Here is a 21,817-nt window from a genome sequence, read left to right on the forward strand (position 1 = left end):
CAGGCAGGTCAGCTCTGTTAAAACGAGTTTCTTCCAGCTTCGACTCTTAGCCAAGATTAAGGCCTATCTTCCTCCCAAAGACCTAGAGAGAGTGATCCATGCCTTTATTTCTTCACGGCTAGATTACTGTAATTCTCTGTATGTTGGTGTCGACCAGTCGTTGCTCCGTCGCCTGCAGCTCGTGCAAAATGCTGCCGCCCGTCTCCTGACTGGAAAAAGAACGCGCGACCACATTACACCAGTCTTGGCCTCACTACACTGGCTCCCTGTCCGCTTCAGGATTGATTTTAAACTTTTGCCTTTTTTTTTAAGGCTTTAAATGGACTGGCACCACTATACTTATCTGAACTTTTACACAATCCAGCCAGAGCGCTGAGGTCGGCAGATCAACTCCTCCTGAAAGCCCAGACCCTAGAGGTTTTTAAGTCTCTATTGAAGACCCGTTCTCCATGGCTTTTAATTCAGGCTGAGCATGACACCCGTCTACTGTATTTTATGTATATTTTTATTTATTTATTTTTATTATTCATTGTATTGTATTGTATTTGTTTTACTGAACTGTACAGCACTTTGGTCAACCATTGGTCATGAAAAATGTGCTCTATGAATAAAGTTTGAGTTGAGTTGAGTTGAGAGAGAAATAGGATAATTCTCTCAGACTTCTATGCAGTCCAGCATCTTTCGGCAACCAGAGGAGTCGCCCCCTGATGGCCAGAAGGGAGAAAGCAAGTTTAAGGCACTTTGGGTTCACTTTTCAGAACTAGAGGTTTCTGCCTGATAATTACATGGTCAGTGGTCGCCATTCCAATTCCTGACATTTTCTGTTGACTTTTGTTAACGAGTCACATGATAAGGACTCAAGAGGCATCCCGTCTCTCAGGAGATAAATCAAAGACAGCATTTTTGAAATGTTAATGTGCATAAAAATAGCTTTATTTCCAATAATAAATCAGAACCTGCATGCAGAAACCAATGATTCATTGGCTTCTCCACTCATTGGTGATTCACATGTGGTGTTTGTGACATTAAGCAGCAGAACATACGTATCTCTTCCATGCTCACTGTCCAGACCTGCGGATGATTACCAGCTGAAATCTTAGTTTTTTTTCCCTGTTTCCTGAAAATGTTCACCCCTCATAAAAACAGACAGCGATTCAGCGATGACAGATCATGTCCAAATCTAATCGGCGTTTGTCTGAGGTCAGATGATACTCGCCGAAACAAGTAGCACTGTTTTCTTGATTAAGCGGTTTGTTTCTTGGGAGTAAAACGCTTTGAACTCCAGCATCGAGATGTTGAATTTCAAAATACATATTAGCAAATGTACCAGGATCAATTTTGGCTCCAAAGACAACATTCTCCCAAAAAGCTGTTCCAGCTAGTGAGCAACTCAGGTCTGCTACTTGACAACATGGCTCATCACATCCCCTGAACAACGAGATGAACGGCAACCACATAAGCAATCCTTCTACAAATAAACAAAATAAAACATAAATACAAAAGCAAAAAAAAAAACAGTCTAAAAGATAATAGAAACTCTTACAAAATAAAAAGTTTCAAAACTATTTGCCTCTGAAAATCTCAAACTAGTGTATATAAAACTTTTAAAATCACATATACAACAGCTTAAAAAGGGGGAAAACACCCCAACCTGAAAGAAGGCAATAAAATAATTTGACAGTTAAATTAATACAAAAAAAAAGGGAACAAGTTGATCTACTAGAGGAAAAAACAAACAAACACTGGAGATCAATGAGAGGAGCGCGTTAGTATTAGCGTCGGTAGTATCAAAACAGTTTTTACATTTACAGTAAATCACATGAACGTTACTGCTGGGGGGAAACAAAATAAAACAATTTGGCATTTTAAATATTTGGTAGATATCTGTTTTTGCCAGGATGTGGCTAAGTACCAAGCTCATATTTGTTTCGTTTTATTTTTATGCAATGACTATATACAAATCCTTGGTAGACCAGTTTGTGTGCTGCTGCCTTCAGCGAAGAAATGTGAGCATCAAAGCCGTTCATCATGGCGTTCAGATCGCTCAGACCCCATCATGGAATTATGAAGCTGCTGCTCTAGCTTATTGAGAAAGAATCAACCCCATGATTTAAAAAAAAAAACCCAACAAAACAACAGAAAGTACCAAAACTACCAGTTTCTCCGATCACAGAGCGCAAAATGTCTTTTCACTGTAAAAATAATCACAAACTTTACTGGATACATGGATATTAGAGTTAATGTATGATAAATATGTGAGCACCATGACGGGGAAAGATTCACAGATAGGAGGCAGAGTGAAATGGATAGTTTGATCATGGGAATTGTCATTTTTACAACGCTTTTTATATTTGTTATTAAGTTTTAAATGTGCTACTAATTAACTTAGAAAGGTCATATCAGAGGCATCGGGACTGAAAGTTTTCGTCTTGCAAACAACGACAACTTCAAAGGGAAACAACATTTTCCTAACTATTGTCAACATACCGCATCATTAACTCGACGATCATACAACTGTCTTGGGTTGTTGGGACAGAGCCACGTTAGCCGCTCCCCTCCATTTGCTAAGCTAACCATCTGCTTACTGTAGCGTCATATTGATATCGTCTCATCTTAACTCTGCGCCAAAATGTCAAACTATTGCTTTCAGCTCGGGTGTTGTTGTTGAGGGTCAGCAGCTTCAGGCGTCATGGTGTTCAAACTGTATGTGTGTGTGTGTGTGTGTGTGTGTGTGTGTGGAATGTAGGTGTGTCGCCATGTAGAAGCATGTTGGTTCGACTCCAGTCGAGTTCACCACAATAACAGAAAACAGACCCTGGAGGCACAGCGGTAATCATTATAGTGGTAAAACATCCTCCAGGTTTTTAAAGGACAACACACTGCACTGCAATGCAACCGTGTGTGTGTGTGTGTGACCTGGGTCATACAGTATTTGCAAATTCTTTTTCCAGATTAGCTTAGCTTACTTATCAGGCGCTACGTGACAGACCGATGGGACTCACAGAATGAAAAAAAGAACGAAAAAAAAAAAAAAAGAAACGTGCCAGAAGGTTTAAAAGACAAAAAAAGTATTTGATGGTGGTTTTAATAAATCTCACTGAATCTGTGAATTTACACAATATGAACTGAATTATATTACGGGTGTTCGGTACTTTGTGCAGGCGAAATTAGGCAGAAAACAACGATTTGCAAATACAACCTCTCTCTCTTTCTCTCTCTCTCTCGTTGTAATCACAGAAGTATAAAAATCAACATCCGTTCTGAGCATGAATCTACACAGCGATCAAGTGACGTGCATTTTCTCAAATCAAACTGAATTTGAACGAAGTGAGTTAAATTCTTACCCATTGTGATGGGATCTTTAATAGAAAAAAAAATGAAATCTCTCTGCATTACAAGGAGTTCTTTAAAAAAAATTCTCATAAAAATGTTCACATAAAAAGCCATTTGCTACAGTCATGCGAGAAGCTGCAGTCCAAGAAACGGGTTCAGAGGAATAACGGAGAGGGAAAATAAATACCTGGACAAAGACTCATTGCACAGTGTTAGTGTTTTTAACTGGAAGGTGGGGAAAGAAGAGGAGGGGAAACAATGAGGAAGAGGAGTTCTCCAAGTCCTCAGTTGTAAGTTCTGTTGTTGTTTTTTCTCTTGACATGGGGACAAAATAATATGAAACAAAAGACTGTGTACCGCAGCTGAAATAGTCCACTCCTGTTGCTCGGTTTTTCCATGTTTGACAAAACCAAAAGAGGGATGAGAGGACCAACAATGCCTCGGATTGGTTGAGAGAGCACCAGTAATATTAGCATGCATCAGGTAGGAGGAGTCAGTCAATCGATTGTGTGGTCGGGGCTTCTCTCCTGATGTGTTAGCCAGCGCCAACCCACTGAACAAAAGTGGAGGAGGAGGTCTGAGGAGGATGATGATGATGATGAGGCACTGGGAGGCCAGACGCTGGCCCTGATTGGGTTTTTAAGGGTTAAGGGGGTGAGGTGTGTGTGTGTGTGTGTGTGTGTGTGTGTGTGTGGGGAGTCCAGGATCTATGCGTAGATCTCTGTGGTGGGGGCTTTCTTGTAGATGGGCTTCTTCCCCAATTCATAGCTGCCCTCGTCCTTCTTCTTCATGCGGTAGATGAGGAGGAGGATGAGGAGGATGGCGAACATCAGGCCGACGGCGCCGCCCGCGATCAGAGCTGGAAGAGAAAATGAGGATGCAAAATACTCAGTGACTTGAGGTTCTAAGGTGTGTGACCCGAGGACGTGGTCGTATATCAATGGATTGATATTGGCTATAAACACTTTGATGTCAAAATCCAGTATCTTTTTCTCCCTGGAAGACAAACTACGACTCATGCTTACATCAGCTCGTACCAACCAATAACATCCATCGATCAATCAGAGCTACAGAAGGCGCTGAGCTAATTTTTTCAACCATCCAATCAACGTTATGTCCCGCCTCCTATCCTGTTTCACTATTAAATGTCCCCATGCAGAAGACAGACTCTGGAGATGATGCTTGAGCTCCACTTTAAGCTCAGAAAGTGTCAGATTTCATATCTACCATTGTTATTACAATGTGCCAGAAACATATTTATGCTGCTACATACATCATTATTTTTTACGACACCTTTAGCACAGAAGGAATTTATTTTGGAATGAACTCCGCCAATATAAAGTATCAGATCATCCCTCACTATAACTTTGGGTTGGAAGAAAAGTATGTGCACACAGCATTTAATCTCTATTAATATTAAAGTACAAGAAACTGCAGAGATTTCTAAATTCCTCTCGTCTTGATACGGTTGTTTTCATCCTAAATGTAAATAACAGGATACCCTCGGAACTTATTTCTCAAGGACTTTTGTCTTGCTTTTTAAACACTAGATAAGCGTGTTTTATTTTGATTCTGGATAAGAAGCCTGATGTCCTTAAACCACCTTTAAAAACACAAAATGTTTTGGAGGCTCCCTTCCCATTCCTTCCCCCGCTGCTTGAAACATCAAGACATGGACATCCATTCAGGATGGGTACTGACCTGCGAGGACCTCCGTCTTGTTAAAGATGCTGTCTTCGCTGGCGTGGGACATGAGGACGTTGGATGGGTGCTCGTCGCTGGGCTCTGCCTCGGCTGTCAGCAGGGGGATTTCGTTGCTGTTCTGGTCCACCTCGTTGATGGTTGGCCGCGCTGTGCGCTCCTCCTCGGGGATCTTGTTGTCGTTCACAGCAGGCTAAGGATGAAGACAGGGATTTAAGCTTAGAACCATCACACTGCCCCTAAACCCTTTGGATTTAGTCTACCAACAATATGTTAAAAATGTTTAATGTTAAAAAAGCTGCATAGTGCACAGTTATGATGTGAGAAGTGAACCTTAGGTAAAGCTATGATTTGCTATCAATATGATCTCTGCTGCAGATTAATGGAAGGGGAGAAATATGAAACACTTGAAACCAGAATTACATAAAAAAATGGAAATGCAATCAGGTGAATGATCGTTTTCTACTTCAGTATTCTCCATTTTTAGCTTAAATCAAAGAACACTTCTCACCTTAACGGATGGATTGGACTCTCTTCCAGGTGACACAGTTGTTGCTGTGGAAACAAGCAGATTATTCATTTAATTTTAATCGTTTTATATCTAAATTTAAGCCTTAATTACATGATGCAATTGAAATGATTTAAAAGTGTTCAGAAATGTTTGTAGAGACTGACCTCCGTCGCCGGATCCCGAGAACTCATCGTACTCGTCCTCGTCGTAGTAGTCGTCGTCGTCATCTTCGTCGTCGTCTTCGTCTCCATCGTATCCGTCGGCTTTGTCTTCGTCGTCTGTGAAGCCGAAGTCGGAGCCGTTGGTGGAGTCACCCGATGACTCCAGGTCGTCACGGTGTGTTGACATGGCGACCGTCTGTGTGGTCTTCATGGGCATCCATGTTTCCGTCTCCCTCACCTGCTGGGACACCAGAGACAGAGTCAGGGGGACGTTTGCAACATGGAGGAGCTGCTCCGACATTCTACCTCAGATATCCAACGCTTCACCCTCACGCATAGTAGCTGGGAAGTTACTGGGATGACCTGACCGTTGCAAATGTTCAGATGTGTGTCAAATCCAAACAGCAGTATCTACATGTCTATATCAATGCAGCATCATTTTTTTCCAGAGCATGGCAGGTGAGGAGACGTTTTGTCTCAATTCAGGTTGCGGTTTCAAAGACGTCACATGACTGGTTTCCTCTCTACACGGGAAAGCGTCTCCCAACAGACGGATCCTTCACATGCTTGTCCACACAAAGTTACAGCTTACATGGACAACATTTCCCTGAGTGTTGATCCCTGCAGGAAGTGTTCCTGAACATGGAGTGCATGTGTTAAGGGGGCTGCACTCCAATAGAAGAGTTGCTAGTATTTTAGCTAAAACCAAAAGGAGGATTTTTTTTTTAAATCCCATTTTCCAGGCTCTATAATCAAACTGAGAAATGACTTTTCACCACCAAAAGTTCACCTGCTCACCACCAGCCATGATGGCAGGTAAGCAGGCGTCATCTAGACGTCCTTTCCTACTCTAAACCACAGACGAGAGAGAGACGTCTCAGGCCCTGGACGACACGACTAACACAGCCAAAGGAAGAAAAACAGTGATTACCTTTTCCCAATTGCATAGTGGTTACATGACCAAGACAAGCGGAAATCCTGAAAAAACAAGACTAACCAGAGAGCACCGTTCACTTTTTTTTTTTTTTTTTAAGTTTAAAAGAAATGATTTTCATTTGTTTCTGCCATAGCATTCAGAACCATGGGGTTATCAAAATAAGGCCAAATGATCCTCCAGCTTTCATTTGTATGCATTAATGTGGTGAAAGACCAACAGACGGACATGTGGGGGTAAATAAAACACACAACCATATCTGGCTGCCATCTAGGTGCCACACACAGACAAAAACAGAGGTTTGGGAAAGAAAAGGCCACAATTACTCGGCAACAGCTGAGGCTGCAACTACTGTAGAGGTCGTCTATGATTGGAAACAAAGCCGTGTTGTATAAAAACCTGTATGTTTCCAAACTGGATGATTGTCCGTTAAATGCCTGAAATGTAAAACACAGCATATACAGTATAGGACACAATGTGTAAAGAAAGGGTTAACTGGCCTGCTGGGAATCGACTGTAGAAGCTGTAACCGAACGCCTAATAAAAACACAACCCTTAAACTAAATTTCTATTGTCAAATATTCATATTTGAGAAGTTGAAACCACAGAATAATCCAAGGCTGCGAAGAGTAGTTACGTTGCAAATTATTGTTTTTTTTTTCTATACATGAAACAATTAACCGTGAAAATGAGCTGGCTATAATGAAAATGGTTAGTTGCAGCCCCACATTAATAGGAGAGTCCCATGAAGATTAACATAATGAAGACAGCCTCCTCTAATCACATTAGCACACTTAATTTCATTGACCATTTGCTCAGTAAGCGGTGTGAATGGGATTAAAACACTGGGCTGTTGAATGGGTGGGACACACACACACGCGCACACACACACACACCATTAGGGCAAACAGAGGGACGGGGGGATATAACGAGGCGAAAAAAGCTTAACATCAGGTCGAAAATTGCTCATCCAGAAATCTTTAAAGTCTTTCAAGTTGTTGCATCCATACTGACATACATTCACACCACAAACAGAGCAGCTTTTTACTTTGTAAGAGTGAAAATCACCAGCAAACAAGGATTCTGAGAAAATGACCAATCAGACACCTGAGATGAAATAATGGTAAAACTGAGAAAGAAGAATGTTGCTGTGTCTCTCTGGTTAACATGTAAAGATGGTACGAAAACATTTTAATCCAATCAGGAAGTAATTCAATCAATGCAGAGCTGAAATTGGCAGAACATGCGGATGCTGGTAGCAATACGTTTTTCAAATCAGTATATAGTATATAGTTTCAGTAGTTTAAAAAAATGGCAGAAATGGCAGATATTCTATGAGTCGCACTTCTTAAATGTAGAGATTTACTCTAAAGCAGAAATGACCAATATGGTCTGGATTCAGCTTCTTAAATGTCAACATTTGATACTTCTTGGGAGTTTTGGACATTTGTACAACTTCAGATATTGTTAAATTATCGCGCTATTAATTGAAACGAATAATTAGCAACATGAGGATGTGATGAAGTGGATTCTGCTTTCTGAATGAAAAGCATTACTGAAGCAGGCCTCACTGCCTGATTGTCTACAATCAAGCAATCAGACAGATTGACAAAAAGTATTGTCAAACAGAAAGAAGACTGAAGAAACTAGAGAGATGGAAGGCTTTTCTTTTTTTCAATGGAAGCGTCCATTAACTGAGAACAAATGCTGACCACAAATCAGACTGGAAAGCTGCCTGGCCATCCACAACATCCTCGTCTCCTCGGCCTCAAACACACACACAGAGATGGACTTGTGTTGACATCATGAGTTCTCATAATTACTTCCATCTGACTCTTCATTTTAAGAGTTAGCTGGTGGCTAAGCCTTCCGTGGGCCTCCAAGCATTATGCATGTGTGCGCTCTCAAATACTTGGCATAGTAACGATGTGTGTTTGAAGATAATCCCCTCTGCCTTTAAAAGTAGCCTATATGACAAGGAGGAGGGGTGGGAAGGCCCCATTGTGGCCGCCCAGGGACTTCAAACAAGGGAGGCCATTTTACTGGGATTCCTCTTAGCAAGGACCAGGACTTTAGTCCTTTTCATTATTGGGAGTTCTTCTTTCCAAAGACTGACCAAGAACATCCAACGTAGCTGTATATCCGTGATTACAGTGGTTCCCAGAATATTGTCACCTACCTGCTTTTTAATTCCTTCTAAATGTGCATTATTTAACAATATTAATTATATAACAGCGGACATTGTTTTATCATATTACAATATGTTTCATACAGTTTAATGTTTCGTTCAGTTTGGTCAAGCTTTGTTTACTTTGTTCAGCCAACTCATTTGGACTCCTGTGTTTGCATGCCAACTAGTTTTCATGGAACAGCTGACTGGTTGGTGTACTGTTCATTCAGTCTTACATAGCTGGTAAATTATTAGACACATACTAAAAGAAGATAATCACTAATCCTATTTGTGCATTTATTTTCTCCTGAAAACAATCATTCTAACTCTTTTAACTTAGCCGAGGTCCTCCACATTCTTTCCTCGTATCCCCTGGCAACTATAGGAGAAACCTACTGGGGTACAAGTCCCCCTGGTTGGGGATCAGTGCTCCATTATTTCCTCATTTAAACCCTACACATGGACACAGGGGAGCTGTGATCCTCTGTGTGCCTACCTAATCCTGAGCCTTAAAATGGTGACTACTCGCTCCTCATTTCCTCGCTGCCATTCAGATGGCATTCGACTGCTGCTGCGGCGCGCTGGACCAAGCCCACCGAGTCAATTTATAGGAATCAAAGTCATTCACATGATAATATGAATCATCGGAGTCTGGCTTATTCAATCATGGATGTCAGCGTGAGTCACGCTCATTCAAAACACAAAACATGACATCATCCCGTGAGGCATGTTTTACACTGCATACTACTTTGTGGTTCAAAAGCCAGGAACCCCTCCCGTAAATCAGCTTTTTGCTTTAAGTGATGATCTTAATCAAACCACACGCTCTGTTCAGCTCAAGGGTTTTAAAAACAAAAGTCCTATTTGTGAAAGACTTCCACACAGATTTCGCCTGATAAGCAAAGACAGAAAGCCAATACGTTCATCCTTGTTGGTGTGGTGGGGTGTCAATACACTCCTTCCTCCTGGCTGCCCCCGACCTTTAAGCCCCCACGGTGAAATGTGGACGTACATTTGTGTCCTGGAGAGAAACTCCACCATTGTGACCTTGTGTGCTTTAAAACAACAGCATACCATCTCACAGGCTGACTGAGGCCTGTCCCAACAGGCCAGGTTGATTCAGTAAGAGAAGCAGGAAGAAACAGATCAAACCCTGAAGGATTTCTCCTTTGATGGCAGCTGCTAAATTTACTATCAGATGTGGGGGATATTCCATCTTTACTATGTTCTCCCAGGAAGCAAAGCCGGGATGGGACTCGGGCCAAGTCCCAGTCTGCCTGGACGAAAACAAGCTCACTGTTCCCAAATCCAAGAAAGTATTCAGGAAGACAGCAGACCCACAACAGAGAGCAGAGGATGAAACAGGAAGTCTCTGCTTCACACACGGGCTGAAGACCAAATAAAAACCATACAAAACGATGGAAGTAATGTGTTCCTGCATTATCGTCCATATTATTATCGAAACCAGCACAGACTGGAAAGGAGGGAACGGTTATGTAACCAAGTTGACATGGAAATTAGCGCTCACATTTTAAAATGAGGGGGTGACAGATTTGTTGAACCCAGATCCATTCATTCATGGCTGCCTGATGGCTTAGTATTGGATTCAAGTGTCATCTAATAAACAGTATTAATTCTTTTTTATAAACTGAAAATATAAGAAAAGAAATGTCAAGATTCCTTCTCTAACTCTGTAAATGATGTACATTCATTGATTGCATGTGTAATCAAACACCATCATCATCCCAGTGCATCACTGCCAAATACATTCGGAGGAAAAACGGTCCCTCGCATGTTGAGCCTAATGCGTTGACAACAAACAAAGCCTTAATGGGCTCAGCAACACAAAGTGGCTACGTGCTGTAATTAAAGCTGCGGTGCTACAAAAGGCTCAAACGACATCCTGGACAACTGAACAACAACAACATACTGCATGTACAATAAATAGGCATCAGGGTCATGTTGATGCTTTTAACAAAAGATTTCCAAGAATGTTGATCTCCTAAAACGCACGCCATTTTTGGGAGAGGAAAACATAATTGTGCCCATTAGACTTTGAAATACTGTCACTGCAGCAAATTCTATTTTTTTCCCCCCAGAGGAAAAACTAACGCGACCACATTATTCGTCACAAACTTTAAAAAGCCACTTAGAGATCACCATTTTATCCTCTGTGTTTCACAGCCTCATGTAATCTGCCTAATGTGCAGCCGGATGTGGATTACAGCCAAACTAAATGGGTTTCATGGAGAGAATTGGGAAATAATATTTCCGTTTATGGTTGTGATGCATGTTGAGCATTTAATCAAGTATTTAGAGGGCTCCAGACCTACTTTTTTACATTGGTTGCACTTAATTTAGGTGCACCCAAAATGTTTCACAGCACCATATGGCACCACAATAATACACATACTTTTTCTTTACAGTTCCCATATACACTGGTCATTTCTTAAAAACATAAATTACTATAAACAGGAATAAAGTTTCTTTTTTTAAATAAATGTTTTTTATTCATTTAAATCTCAACAAAACAAATACAGAGTACACAGTATACTAAGGCTTATACACGGCTGATTTATTTTTCCCACCAACATTCAGCAAAGAAGACTACTGGGTCAGAGCCAATCAGTGAAGAAGGCCCGCGCAAAATGGTCGCACTCTGGAGCCCTGATTGTACTACAGTAATGGAGCTCACCAGTCCGTTTCCAACTCACGAGGGTAAAGTGATAGTTTTTTTTTTTTTTTTGCATTTCCTTATGAGATCACCACTCTCATAAAGACTTTAAATAGTTATGATCGGCACAGATGACCTTTTCTCTGGGACTCCTGGTCTACCACAAAAGGTCAGAGTCATCCAACAGCTCAAACAAAGCTTCCCCTTGTTTAATTAAAGCCTCTTAATAACAGGCTTCACTGGCCTCACTGTGCCGAAGCACAAACACCCAAAAGACTGCAGCCTGAGACCGTCGACCATGTGACCTCTACATCCTTCCATCTGACATAACAAGCAGGCCCGTAAACAGGCTGAACCCCACTGGACTGGGGTTCAAAATACAAGAAAGAAAGGCAACATATTTACGTTTACAGCAGCTCTACTGTTGGTATTTTTCTATGAAAATCAATCAATTGTTGCAAACCACTTTCTATTTCTTCTCCAACAACAATGAAAAAAAAATCGATTTGTAACTTGATTCCATTAATAAACACCTTTTCTAAAAAGCACAAGGAGATGTCTTCAAATGTGTATTCACAATAAAAATAAAGAAAAGCAGCATTTTATCTAGCAATGGGAGCTAGAACTAGAGAATGTTTGGCATTAAAATGATTAATATTTTGCAGATCAACCAACCATTTCAGCTCTCATCATTATAATTAAGGAGTGGTAATGTTAGTATTTATCTTGTAATTTGATAAACTCTGCAAGAACCTTTGTTCGAGAGCATCTTATATTTGGCAGTTAAAACTCTCAGGTCAGACTTCAGTTCATAAAAGCTCTCAAACACTAGAAAGTGTCCCCGTCTTGCTGCACACGTTACACCTCAGTCTAGCCTCTTGTCCATCCTTGTTTATCCTGCCTGTCTCAGCATGGAGGTCCTAAACGTTCTTGTTTCCCAGTTGCCCGCATTCACTGAAAGGCAGTCTGTCAAGACACCCGCCACCCAGCCTTTGGGTCTGTCCCTGCCATTGATGCCAAACAATGCCAGTGGACTCCTCAAGAGCATATCAATGACCAAGGTAACTGGGGATAAGCCTCCAGCAGCCTCCCTTCATTAAACTGGGGAAACAATCCCTCCATCTGCCGGCACACAGAGAGGCATCTGGTCCATTCACACGGCGGCGTGGAGGAGGTGCAATGTATGAAAAGACAGAAAAGAAACACCAGCACGCAGGAATGTGCTTCCTTATTCTTTGTGATGTCCAACGTCTCTTGACCTTTTCTAGAAAAGACAATTGTTGTTGTTTCCCCCCCTCCCATTTCATGTGAGATTCAGCTGCCATTTTTGGCCCGATGATGAGAAGATATGGTTTTGGAAGATAAAACCCCCTGCTTCCTCTTCTCTGCCTCTCCACATTTCACTCACTCCATTTCCCATCCTGCCTTTCACCCCCCTCCCGGCTGATACTTGAACAAGCGAGATTCACACCATTTATTGTGTCATCTCATCTGCTTGTAAGACGCACTTCTGACCTCTGATGTAACTCTGACACACACACACACACACACACTTCCTGAGTATATGGTATGCAAAGGGCCCCATAAGGAGTAATCCATTATGGTGTCATTACTTTGTTATACTCATAAAGCTGAGTGTTTTATTTAGAGCACAGCCCTGCTGCTGCTCCTACGTACGATTCCTCACAGTAGTGAAAACCGACGGATTCACTACTTCCATTATAGGACACTTACCTCTGCCTTTTGCTCTGACAGCCAAGCTCTAGATTCCTTCTACCTACGCCCGCTCTATCTATAGCCCCTTTCAGACAGACGATTCCGCTGCAATGGTGGGAAGGTGAGTCAAAATGTGCCACCAACCGGAGCGTTTAGATACAACTTTGTTTGTGGCGCCGCAACGGTGTCTGTGTTTAGATAGCACCCGGCTTTGCGGCCAGCTTCTCGTCTATGGACTCGTCGTCCATGTGACGTATTCAACGCGCGTCAGAAATCTGATTAGCTCGCTGCATCAAAACAACTACGAACTACGCCGTGTCACCGCGTCATGAACGTGTCGAGTCAATCAGGGCTTTTCTAACTTTATCACAAAGACAAATATTACTCAGTGATGTGAGTGATACTGTTGGATTCCACTTTGATAATGACCTGGAGCACTGGCTTTAGGATTTGGCTACTCTCCTGACCAGATAACAGTGAAGCTGTACAGTCGGGCCAGCTGTGCAGAGGACAGTGTTGCTTCAGTTCCCGCTGATAAGCCTAATTGAGTTTTGATGAGCGCCTCCTGAGGTAACGTCCTCGGCCTTATCGTAATGCCCTTTATTGGTCTCTTCCGCCCACCGATGAAGCCATCCTGCCATGTCAACTGGATGATTCCCCGTTATTACCAAATCCATAACTGATGGACGAATAAGCCGAATGCCTGCAGCGAGTCAAGCTCTTACAAAAAGCCATGCCTCTCTAATGTCTGCCTTACTCTTCCATCTCTTTGATGTTACTCCCTCAGGCAGGCATATCGCTGCCTTAGATCAAACACATTACAGCCCGACAGACTCAACGTAAGCTACTGAGGAGTTATCATCAGCTAAAAGATCAGCTCCGGGCTTTAAATGGCAGGAAATAATAAGAAAAGGGAAACAGGAAATGGCTTTCTAAGACAAATCAACTCAGTGTTTGTTAGAAGTCTGAAGAGAAGCATGAATATATGAGTCATGCCAGTAAAACAGACTTATTTATACTTTATAGTGATTTTGGACACGTGAGGATGCCCATTCATTTATAGTGTGATATTAGTCACAAAGAGCTCAATTCATGTCCAAGAGGAGGAGGAGGCTGAAATCGACTCTTTATGCGTCGTAACTGTGGACCAGCCCAGTTTCTAGTTCATGACACCAGGAAGGAACCGCCAGATCAGCTTCATTTAGACACAAAAAGGGACTTTGTATTTCCGGAGAAAGATGCCAGACAAACCACCACCAAGTCTCATGTAAATTTAAGTTACAGCTCAACTCAATATTCAGCTTAATCACAACACAGGCCAAGTCACATTATGATTGATTGCCAGAGACAAAACTTTAACACGTAGAAATGGTTTGGTATAAAATTCTGGTACTGATTAACTGGGGATGGCTGCGTACTTTGACTGTTGAGCCGGCAATACAGATGGAGGCACTGGAATTTTTCCTGTCAAGCTTGAGTCCACCATTCTACAACAGATTAATTACAAAAAACTACATATTAACTTCTGTCTTTTTCAAAACAAAAACAATGTTGTGCTCTAGTATATTGATTCATAACCTTACTGACCACTTAAGATAGCTGCTGTACAGGGAAATCATCTGCTGGGGAGAGGCTCCTCCCACTCAGAGGGAAAAGCTATAGGAGTTCATCATGGAACTGTGGCAGGCCAAGATGGACTGTAGGTCATTAGTCGTTTCAAGTCTTTATGCTAAGCTAAGCTATGCTAACCTGGTTGTAGCTTGCGCGAACATGACAGCAGTATCAAACTTCTCATATATAAATAAATGCAAAGAGAGATGAAAACAGACGAGCGACTTCACAATTGTAGCAGCCTGCGTGAAGTTGTGCTTGCTGCTGTTGAGCTTGGCAGACTGAGGAATGCGTCTCAGCTAAGTAGCCAAAACTTTGGCTACTTAGTCAGCCACCACATTCCTCTCCTTTCAATAACGGAGCCATAGCACTCACTGCACAGAGAGAGACACAGTAAAGAGCTCAGGCCAAGCCACCAACCACCACTGTGACGGTTCTTTAAAAAGTTCATGGTTCCACTTCTACTGCTGTGATATCCTGCAGTTAAGTGGTTTTTAACCATCTGCCAGCACCCAAAGTAGCCCCACCCTCTGACTAATGTATGTTTAAATGAGCCAGAGTTCTAGGGAGGGAATCGAACGGACGCAGCATGGCTCCTGATGCATTTTTAAAAAAGCAAGTTATTTAACACACGTCCCTGTAATCTTTTCTGATGGGCAGTGGCAACAACACTGCTGGAGGTGGAGAACCCATACATAGCCTTTCACTTTACTTAAAGTTCACATAGTTGCTATTGTATGCACACGCACACTTGCACTCACACTCTGTGGTTATGCTTCAGCAGTGATAAATTAGCATTTTAATAGCTAAAAGTGTGGCGTCTGTGGTGCCAACGTTGGCCGGCTCAGTGGGCCACTGGTGGTCTAATGTAGAAACGTTGACCTCACACATGGTGATAGAGAAGAAGTGCAGATTCACAGAGTGACACAGGCACATGTACAAGCACGTACACACACCACATCAAAGAGGTGTGGTATTATGGAGACATTTGTCAGGAAGGAGGCCCGAATAAGGGGAAGCCCTCATACCACCCAAAAGCTCCGTCTCTCTGTCTCTCTCCAAGTTAAAGATGAATTTGATTTTTCTAATAGATATTGCGATAATATTGGCTTGTGAATTATTTTCGCCATGATAGTTGTATTGTGAAATCTTGACTGCAGCTGAAGTCCACATAACTAAAGATGATACGTGACTAAAAGCATGCCAATACGCATCCAACCATACAGGATGCAAACGGCACGACTGGCGTCTACTGAAAATGTCGATAAACTTCCCTAAAATATTGTCACATTACAGGGAGGGATATTAAGTCCACATTATTGGAGGTATCTGATTTTGTTGCCCAGCCCCAGGGTGGAGCATTTTGACTATTACATTTCACGCTCCCTCCCTCCAATTTTCATGTCAGATACATGTGTTCTGCTTGGGGGGAGGAAGGGGAAAAAACAGTGAGTGCATCAGCACTGATAGCTGCTAACAGTCTGGCTTCAGGCCTGGAACGGTCATCTGTCAGAGTATGACGGGGTGTCATGGGACGGCAGGACCGACATCAAACGGCCTCCCTTCAGGCTCACCGATACATTTCCCGATTGGAAACGCAGCGAGGCTCATATTCCATGTTCTGCCACGGCCCGCTGTATTCTCACTAGTCCGCCGCAAAGCCACAACAGATTTTCTTGTCAAGAACAAGGGGAGGTGGCGCCGAAGCAATGCATGTTTCCTAGACTGTCGACGTAAATAAGAAGGTACCGTTTATTTAGTCATGAGGACTGAATGTGTTTATACACACCAACATCTGCAGAACTGGAATGATTAGTCTATTGGTCCAAAAAGATAGCGATGATCTCAGCAAGTAAATGCTTACGCCCTTGTTTTGATAGAGAGCCATTATCGTTGCTGATCATGAAACAATCAGAAAACTGATCAGTTTCAATGACCATTTTTCAAACGACAACACTGAACTCCATAAATTTGAGATTATTATCAAAAAGTAAATAAATGAAATGAATATCTTTGGGTACTGGGCAAGAAACTTGAAGACCGATTAAAATCAATAATGAAAATAATAGTTCCAGGGTCCAGGCTATGTTTAGAAAGTGGCTGTAGCACAAAAGATTCCATAAATGTTGGATAATCAAAATAAGAGAGGGTTTTATGGTCAACTTCTGCCCTAAATGCATTCATATAGTTCCCGTCAAGACTGCCAGAATATGTGGTGGTAAGAAGGGGGTGGAGGGAGGTGGGGAATCAGGTTCTCGACTGCTCTCCATCACAGGCAGGAAGGACAAAAACCTCCTCCTTCTGTGCCAACATTCCTCGGCCCAAAGGGATTTTATAGACCAGCGGACAGCAATGCAGGAACCATTATTACATCCTTGTGATACCATTTATCATGTTCCCGCTTTCCCTCCCTCCTTCCCTGTGCTCTTTTCACCACGGACTTTCAATGCACCCCATCATGGCAAAAAAAACACACCAAAAAACTGCTAAATGCTAAAAGCAAAAACAGTGACATTCCAACAAGATATAAGAAATGGTCTCCAAAGGCAACAAGCTGAGGTTTGGTGGTGCAACATGGATTACCTGGGTAAAGAGGATTTTTAAACCCCGATTAACCACCACAGTTGTAATCACGAGCGCATTTGGTAAATTAAAGTGATTTGACAAAGTTAATTTGAATGCAAACTCAAACATTTGCCAGAGAGAGAATTACTCTAACAGAATTACTTTGTTTAAGACATCTATCTTTCACCTTAACCCGATTCTTTGTCATGAAGGACTTGTAGTGACTTGTGCTCCCATACATGGGCAGGAAATGCTGAAGTCAATGGAAAAGAAAAAAAGGCATGAAGAACAGGATTTGTTTGGCCTGGTCTATCTTGGACAAACTGATAAAGCTGTACTCCGCGAGAGCTCAGTCTGACCACAGGTCAGCATATCTTGCAGAGATCAACATGGTCGACTTGCTCCATCGTGGGCTGCAAAAGGCTCTGCTAAGTGAAGAAATAACTTCCCTGGATTAGAAAATTATAGTCTCTTGGCATCTTCTTTAGAAAGACAGATAACTTGACCCATTGAAAAAGAAAGACATTCCAATCATGCCTGTGGGTCCCCAAAGAGCTTTTTTGGCTTTCAGAGCATGTTCTTTTGTCAGGTAGAAGAACATTGTTATCGATTAGCTGGGAACGCCAAACCCACATACCAATAATGACTTCAGTGGGTAGAGAAGAAGAAAAGGCTGGAGGGAGGGATTGTCATAGCTCAGAGGCTAAGTATCCATCAAAGGAAGCGCAGCAACAAGAGAGAGAGAGAGAGAGAGAGAGAGAGAGAGAGAGAGAGAGAGAGAGAGAGAGAGAGAGAGAGAGCCACCGAGGGTGACCTAAGAGTGACAATTGATCAGAGAGGCTGAAAGGAACAGACAGACAGAGTGACGGCTCCAGAAACTGCAGTCAAACTCTGGAAAGTAACGGCTCATGTAAAGAGCATAAATACTAATAGCACTTCTTGGTGGGAAAGCTGTAGGTGTAGCTACACTAGAGGAAAGTAGTGTCCCTTATGAAAGGGACCCAGGGCCCTATTGAGATCCCTCCAAGTGTGCAAAATCCCCAAGAGGGCCGGTCAAGGTCACCAAAGGTCACATTCCAGTGGGGAAATCAAAAAAGGGAAGAAGAAGAAGAAGAGCGGACAGGGGAGGGGAGTTGGGTGGGGGTGACAACGAGATGAGGCAGAGTGAGCAAGCAGAAGCTACGAGCCTTTGAGGAATGTAACAGATTGTAAAGGCGAGGTGCATCCAACCAACTGTGAGTGATTCGTCGGGAGCCGCTGGCTCATGACAGCAACACGCTGGTGGAAAGAAGTAGCCTGAAGGCAGACGCAGCTCAGCTTTCCGAGCGGGGATTAGTGTCCCGAGTGTTGGGAACTTTTAACATGTCCCGGTGAAGCGTCTAACATTGAGATGTTTGAACTTGCGCTTCCTTTTTAAAATCCCTTCAGGTATATTTAAGGAATGCACTCCAGCCTGGAATGACGTTGCAGCCATTCACACCATTTGTACTGACCAACTGGGCTAACTGGGGAGGGGGGATGTGTGTGTATGGTGTGTGTGTGTGTGTGTGTGTGTGTGTGTGTGTGTGTGGCATCCAGAGCCTGCATAAGCACTGAAGTATGCACACAATTAGAAAGGTTGCAGACGATGAGGTAGGACATAAATGACAGCAGTCACAGTAATCACCATAGCATAAATCATCAATCATTTTCCTGCAATCATCCATGTGTTTTATACAGGAAATGTTGATGTGAAATTGAATTGAATGTGTCCTGTTTTCATCTAAGTGAAACTACTGACATTTGGTCAGTAGTTAACGTTACTGTCTTTGTTCATTTTAATTTCACGTATAGCAAAGATATTACTCACTAAAACATAAGGTAATCACCCCCTCCCCATGTTATTCTAACATAGCATTCCTTTCCTTTGGTTGGAGCAGGACTGGGTCCAGCAGGACATTCTCAGGTGTCTGAATAACCCACATTTTATGAATAGTTAATAATGAAGTCAAGCTTGAATAAAAGTGTCAATAATATACAGATGTATATAGTCAGACTATATGCATCCAGAAATGCTGGAGAAGAGAATAAAAGTGACACAACATGTCAAAGCCCACACAAATAAGAATTCTATAATCAGAATAGGTCACTTCCTGAATGATAACTGAACAGCATGGCTCTTAAAAGTCAGGCGACTACTCATGGAAACTCCAGTCCTTGGGAAATTACATTTGTGTGCGACGTTCCTCGGCACAAAAAAAAATATCTTAGCATGAAGTCAGCTTTTTGTAGACACTGTTTAACCCATCCCCAAAGCATTTAGTGGTCCCTGAAGGAAGTTTTAGTGGGACATCCTTTGAATAACGTGCACATAACACAGAGCCTCAACATCTGTCTCTATGCGTTACATAAACACCCATCTTTTAGACTTTTATTTTTCTATTATCTCCACATATTCTTTATACTATACACATTCCTGAACAGATACTAATATATATATATATATATATATATATATATATATATATATATATATATATATATATATAAACTTTCACAGGACTTGCTTTAATATTATCTTATGCCAACCTACTTGGCAATAAACCCAGACTGGGTCGCCATGATTTTAAAAGATAATAACATGTGTAGACAACATTATGGAAAAAACACACACACTCTCAAGTCACAACACATGAGGTCTACATTCTGCATCTTTCTGGAATGGGGAGGGAGGTTACATCGAGTGTGTAGATGCTTTCTTTGGCTAATTGATCAAAAAGAGTCATTCATGTTAAAAGAGCAAGCCTAATGTCTCAGTGATCGGCCCATGAGAATCAGGAAAAGTGACTTGCCAGCTACCCCCCATCTGGGCCCCATGGTGGATAATGGCAGCAGGCTGTAGATGCCTGTGTGCGAGTCTTCTCCACACACACACACACACACACACACACACACACACACACACACACACACACACACACACACACACACACACACACACACACACACACACACACACACACACACACACACACACACACACACACACACACACACACACACACACACACACACACACACACACACACACACACACACACACACACACACACACACACACACACACAGTCTTCTCCCCCAACACACACACACACGACTCTTGCCATGAAGCTAGCTGGCTAACAACATTGAGGCTACGTCTACTATGTAACCATATCAACGTCGTACAACACCAGACGTGAAAAAGCGCCAGCCGTTAGTGTGAACGGTCACATCGGAGTGGAGTTAACGGCTAATCCTCGCAGGGCAAACTAGCAGCGGGACCTTACTTTATCTCGGGCTGCCAGTCTGACCAAGGGAAGGAAAACAAACTTTACAAACTTGTACTTTTAGTCATAGTTAGAAATATTTAGTAAAACAACTTACCGACTCTGAAAAAACGGATGCAGACAAAATCAACACGAGGCAGAGGTTGAGCATGGCTGTCCTTTTAGGTAGCGTTAACGGTTGTTTTTGTTTTAAGTCGTTGAGCTTTCGCGTTAGCTTCGCAGAGATTTAAAACCAGTGCGGTGAATGACTGGTTCTTCGGGCAGGGTTTTTTTCTGTGTCCCAGTATAGTCCAAGAAGTTGTTGAGGAACGGTCCACTTTATCACATTGACTGTCTTCTCTATCTTTATTCTTCTCCGGTGACTGGTCGGTTTCTACTGAGGGCTCCACGGTTTGATCTGCTCTATATTTCGGACGCGCTCACTCTCCCCCAACTCTCCTCCAATCAGCGACGAGCTATGACGTTACGCACTCACTGGCCTCTTCATAATTTACGGTAAATTCATCACATTCAACAGGTTGGCCCCGCCCACGGACCCATGGCGCAGTCAAGTTACCCGGATGCAGTCAAGAAAAACACCGGTTGGTGCTGCAAAATAAAAGCACAAACCAGTTTCCCGGAAATGTATTGATTTCCAACACAATATTAGAACTTAAAATGTTATTTAGCCCGTTGCATATTACATGATGCATTTGCTCAAGTAAGAATAGCAATAACACAATGTAAAAATATTACAAGTAAAAGTTAGCATTTGCCTAGGCCTTAATAACACCTAATGATATGTTAGTTGTTTTATATTTTGTATTAATCATCTCCATCTGCTATGTAACAAGTAGTTCATGACGAATACATCTAATGGATTAATAAGTACAATATTGTCTTCTCAAATATAGAGTAGAAGTATAAAATTATAGCAGAATATGGAAACACTAGGAAAGTACAAGAACCTTGAAATTGGATGTACAGTACTTGAGTAAATTGTACTTGGTTGAATTATAACACTAATTAAATGTCTTTGGGGTGAACATTAATTCATAATTCCCGAAATAGTTGTTGGCATAATATGCGCAGCTTTTTATATTTGATATTTGACCATAAAGCCCTGTGATAGACTGGTTATCTGTCCAGAGTGT

General features: G+C 42.1%; 1 protein-coding gene across 2 annotated transcripts; it reads right to left on the bottom strand.

The window, feature by feature from the left end:
* Positions 1-900: 900 nt before the first annotated feature.
* sdc4 (syndecan 4) lies at positions 901-21,073 on the bottom strand. 2 transcript variants are annotated; one of them, XM_084034854.1, is made up of 5 exons: positions 20,782-21,073; positions 5,710-5,947; positions 5,546-5,589; positions 5,035-5,227; positions 901-4,192 (listed from the first exon to the last, which is right to left on the bottom strand). In XM_084034854.1, exons 1-5 carry the CDS (start codon positions 20,833-20,835, stop codon positions 4,041-4,043), a joined length of 681 nt encoding a protein of 226 aa, XP_083890980.1. In that variant the 5' UTR covers positions 20,836-21,073; the 3' UTR covers positions 901-4,040. The 2 variants fall into 2 exon arrangements, with proteins under 2 accessions (XP_083890980.1, XP_083890981.1); XM_084034855.1 differs by having other exon boundaries at positions 5,710-5,944; positions 20,782-21,070.
* Between the last annotated feature and the right edge of the window lie 744 nt (positions 21,074-21,817).

This window comes from Eutrigla gurnardus, assembly GCF_963514095.1.
Source record: "Eutrigla gurnardus genome assembly, chromosome: 2".
Taxonomy (NCBI): Eukaryota; Metazoa; Chordata; class Actinopteri; order Perciformes; family Triglidae; genus Eutrigla; species Eutrigla gurnardus.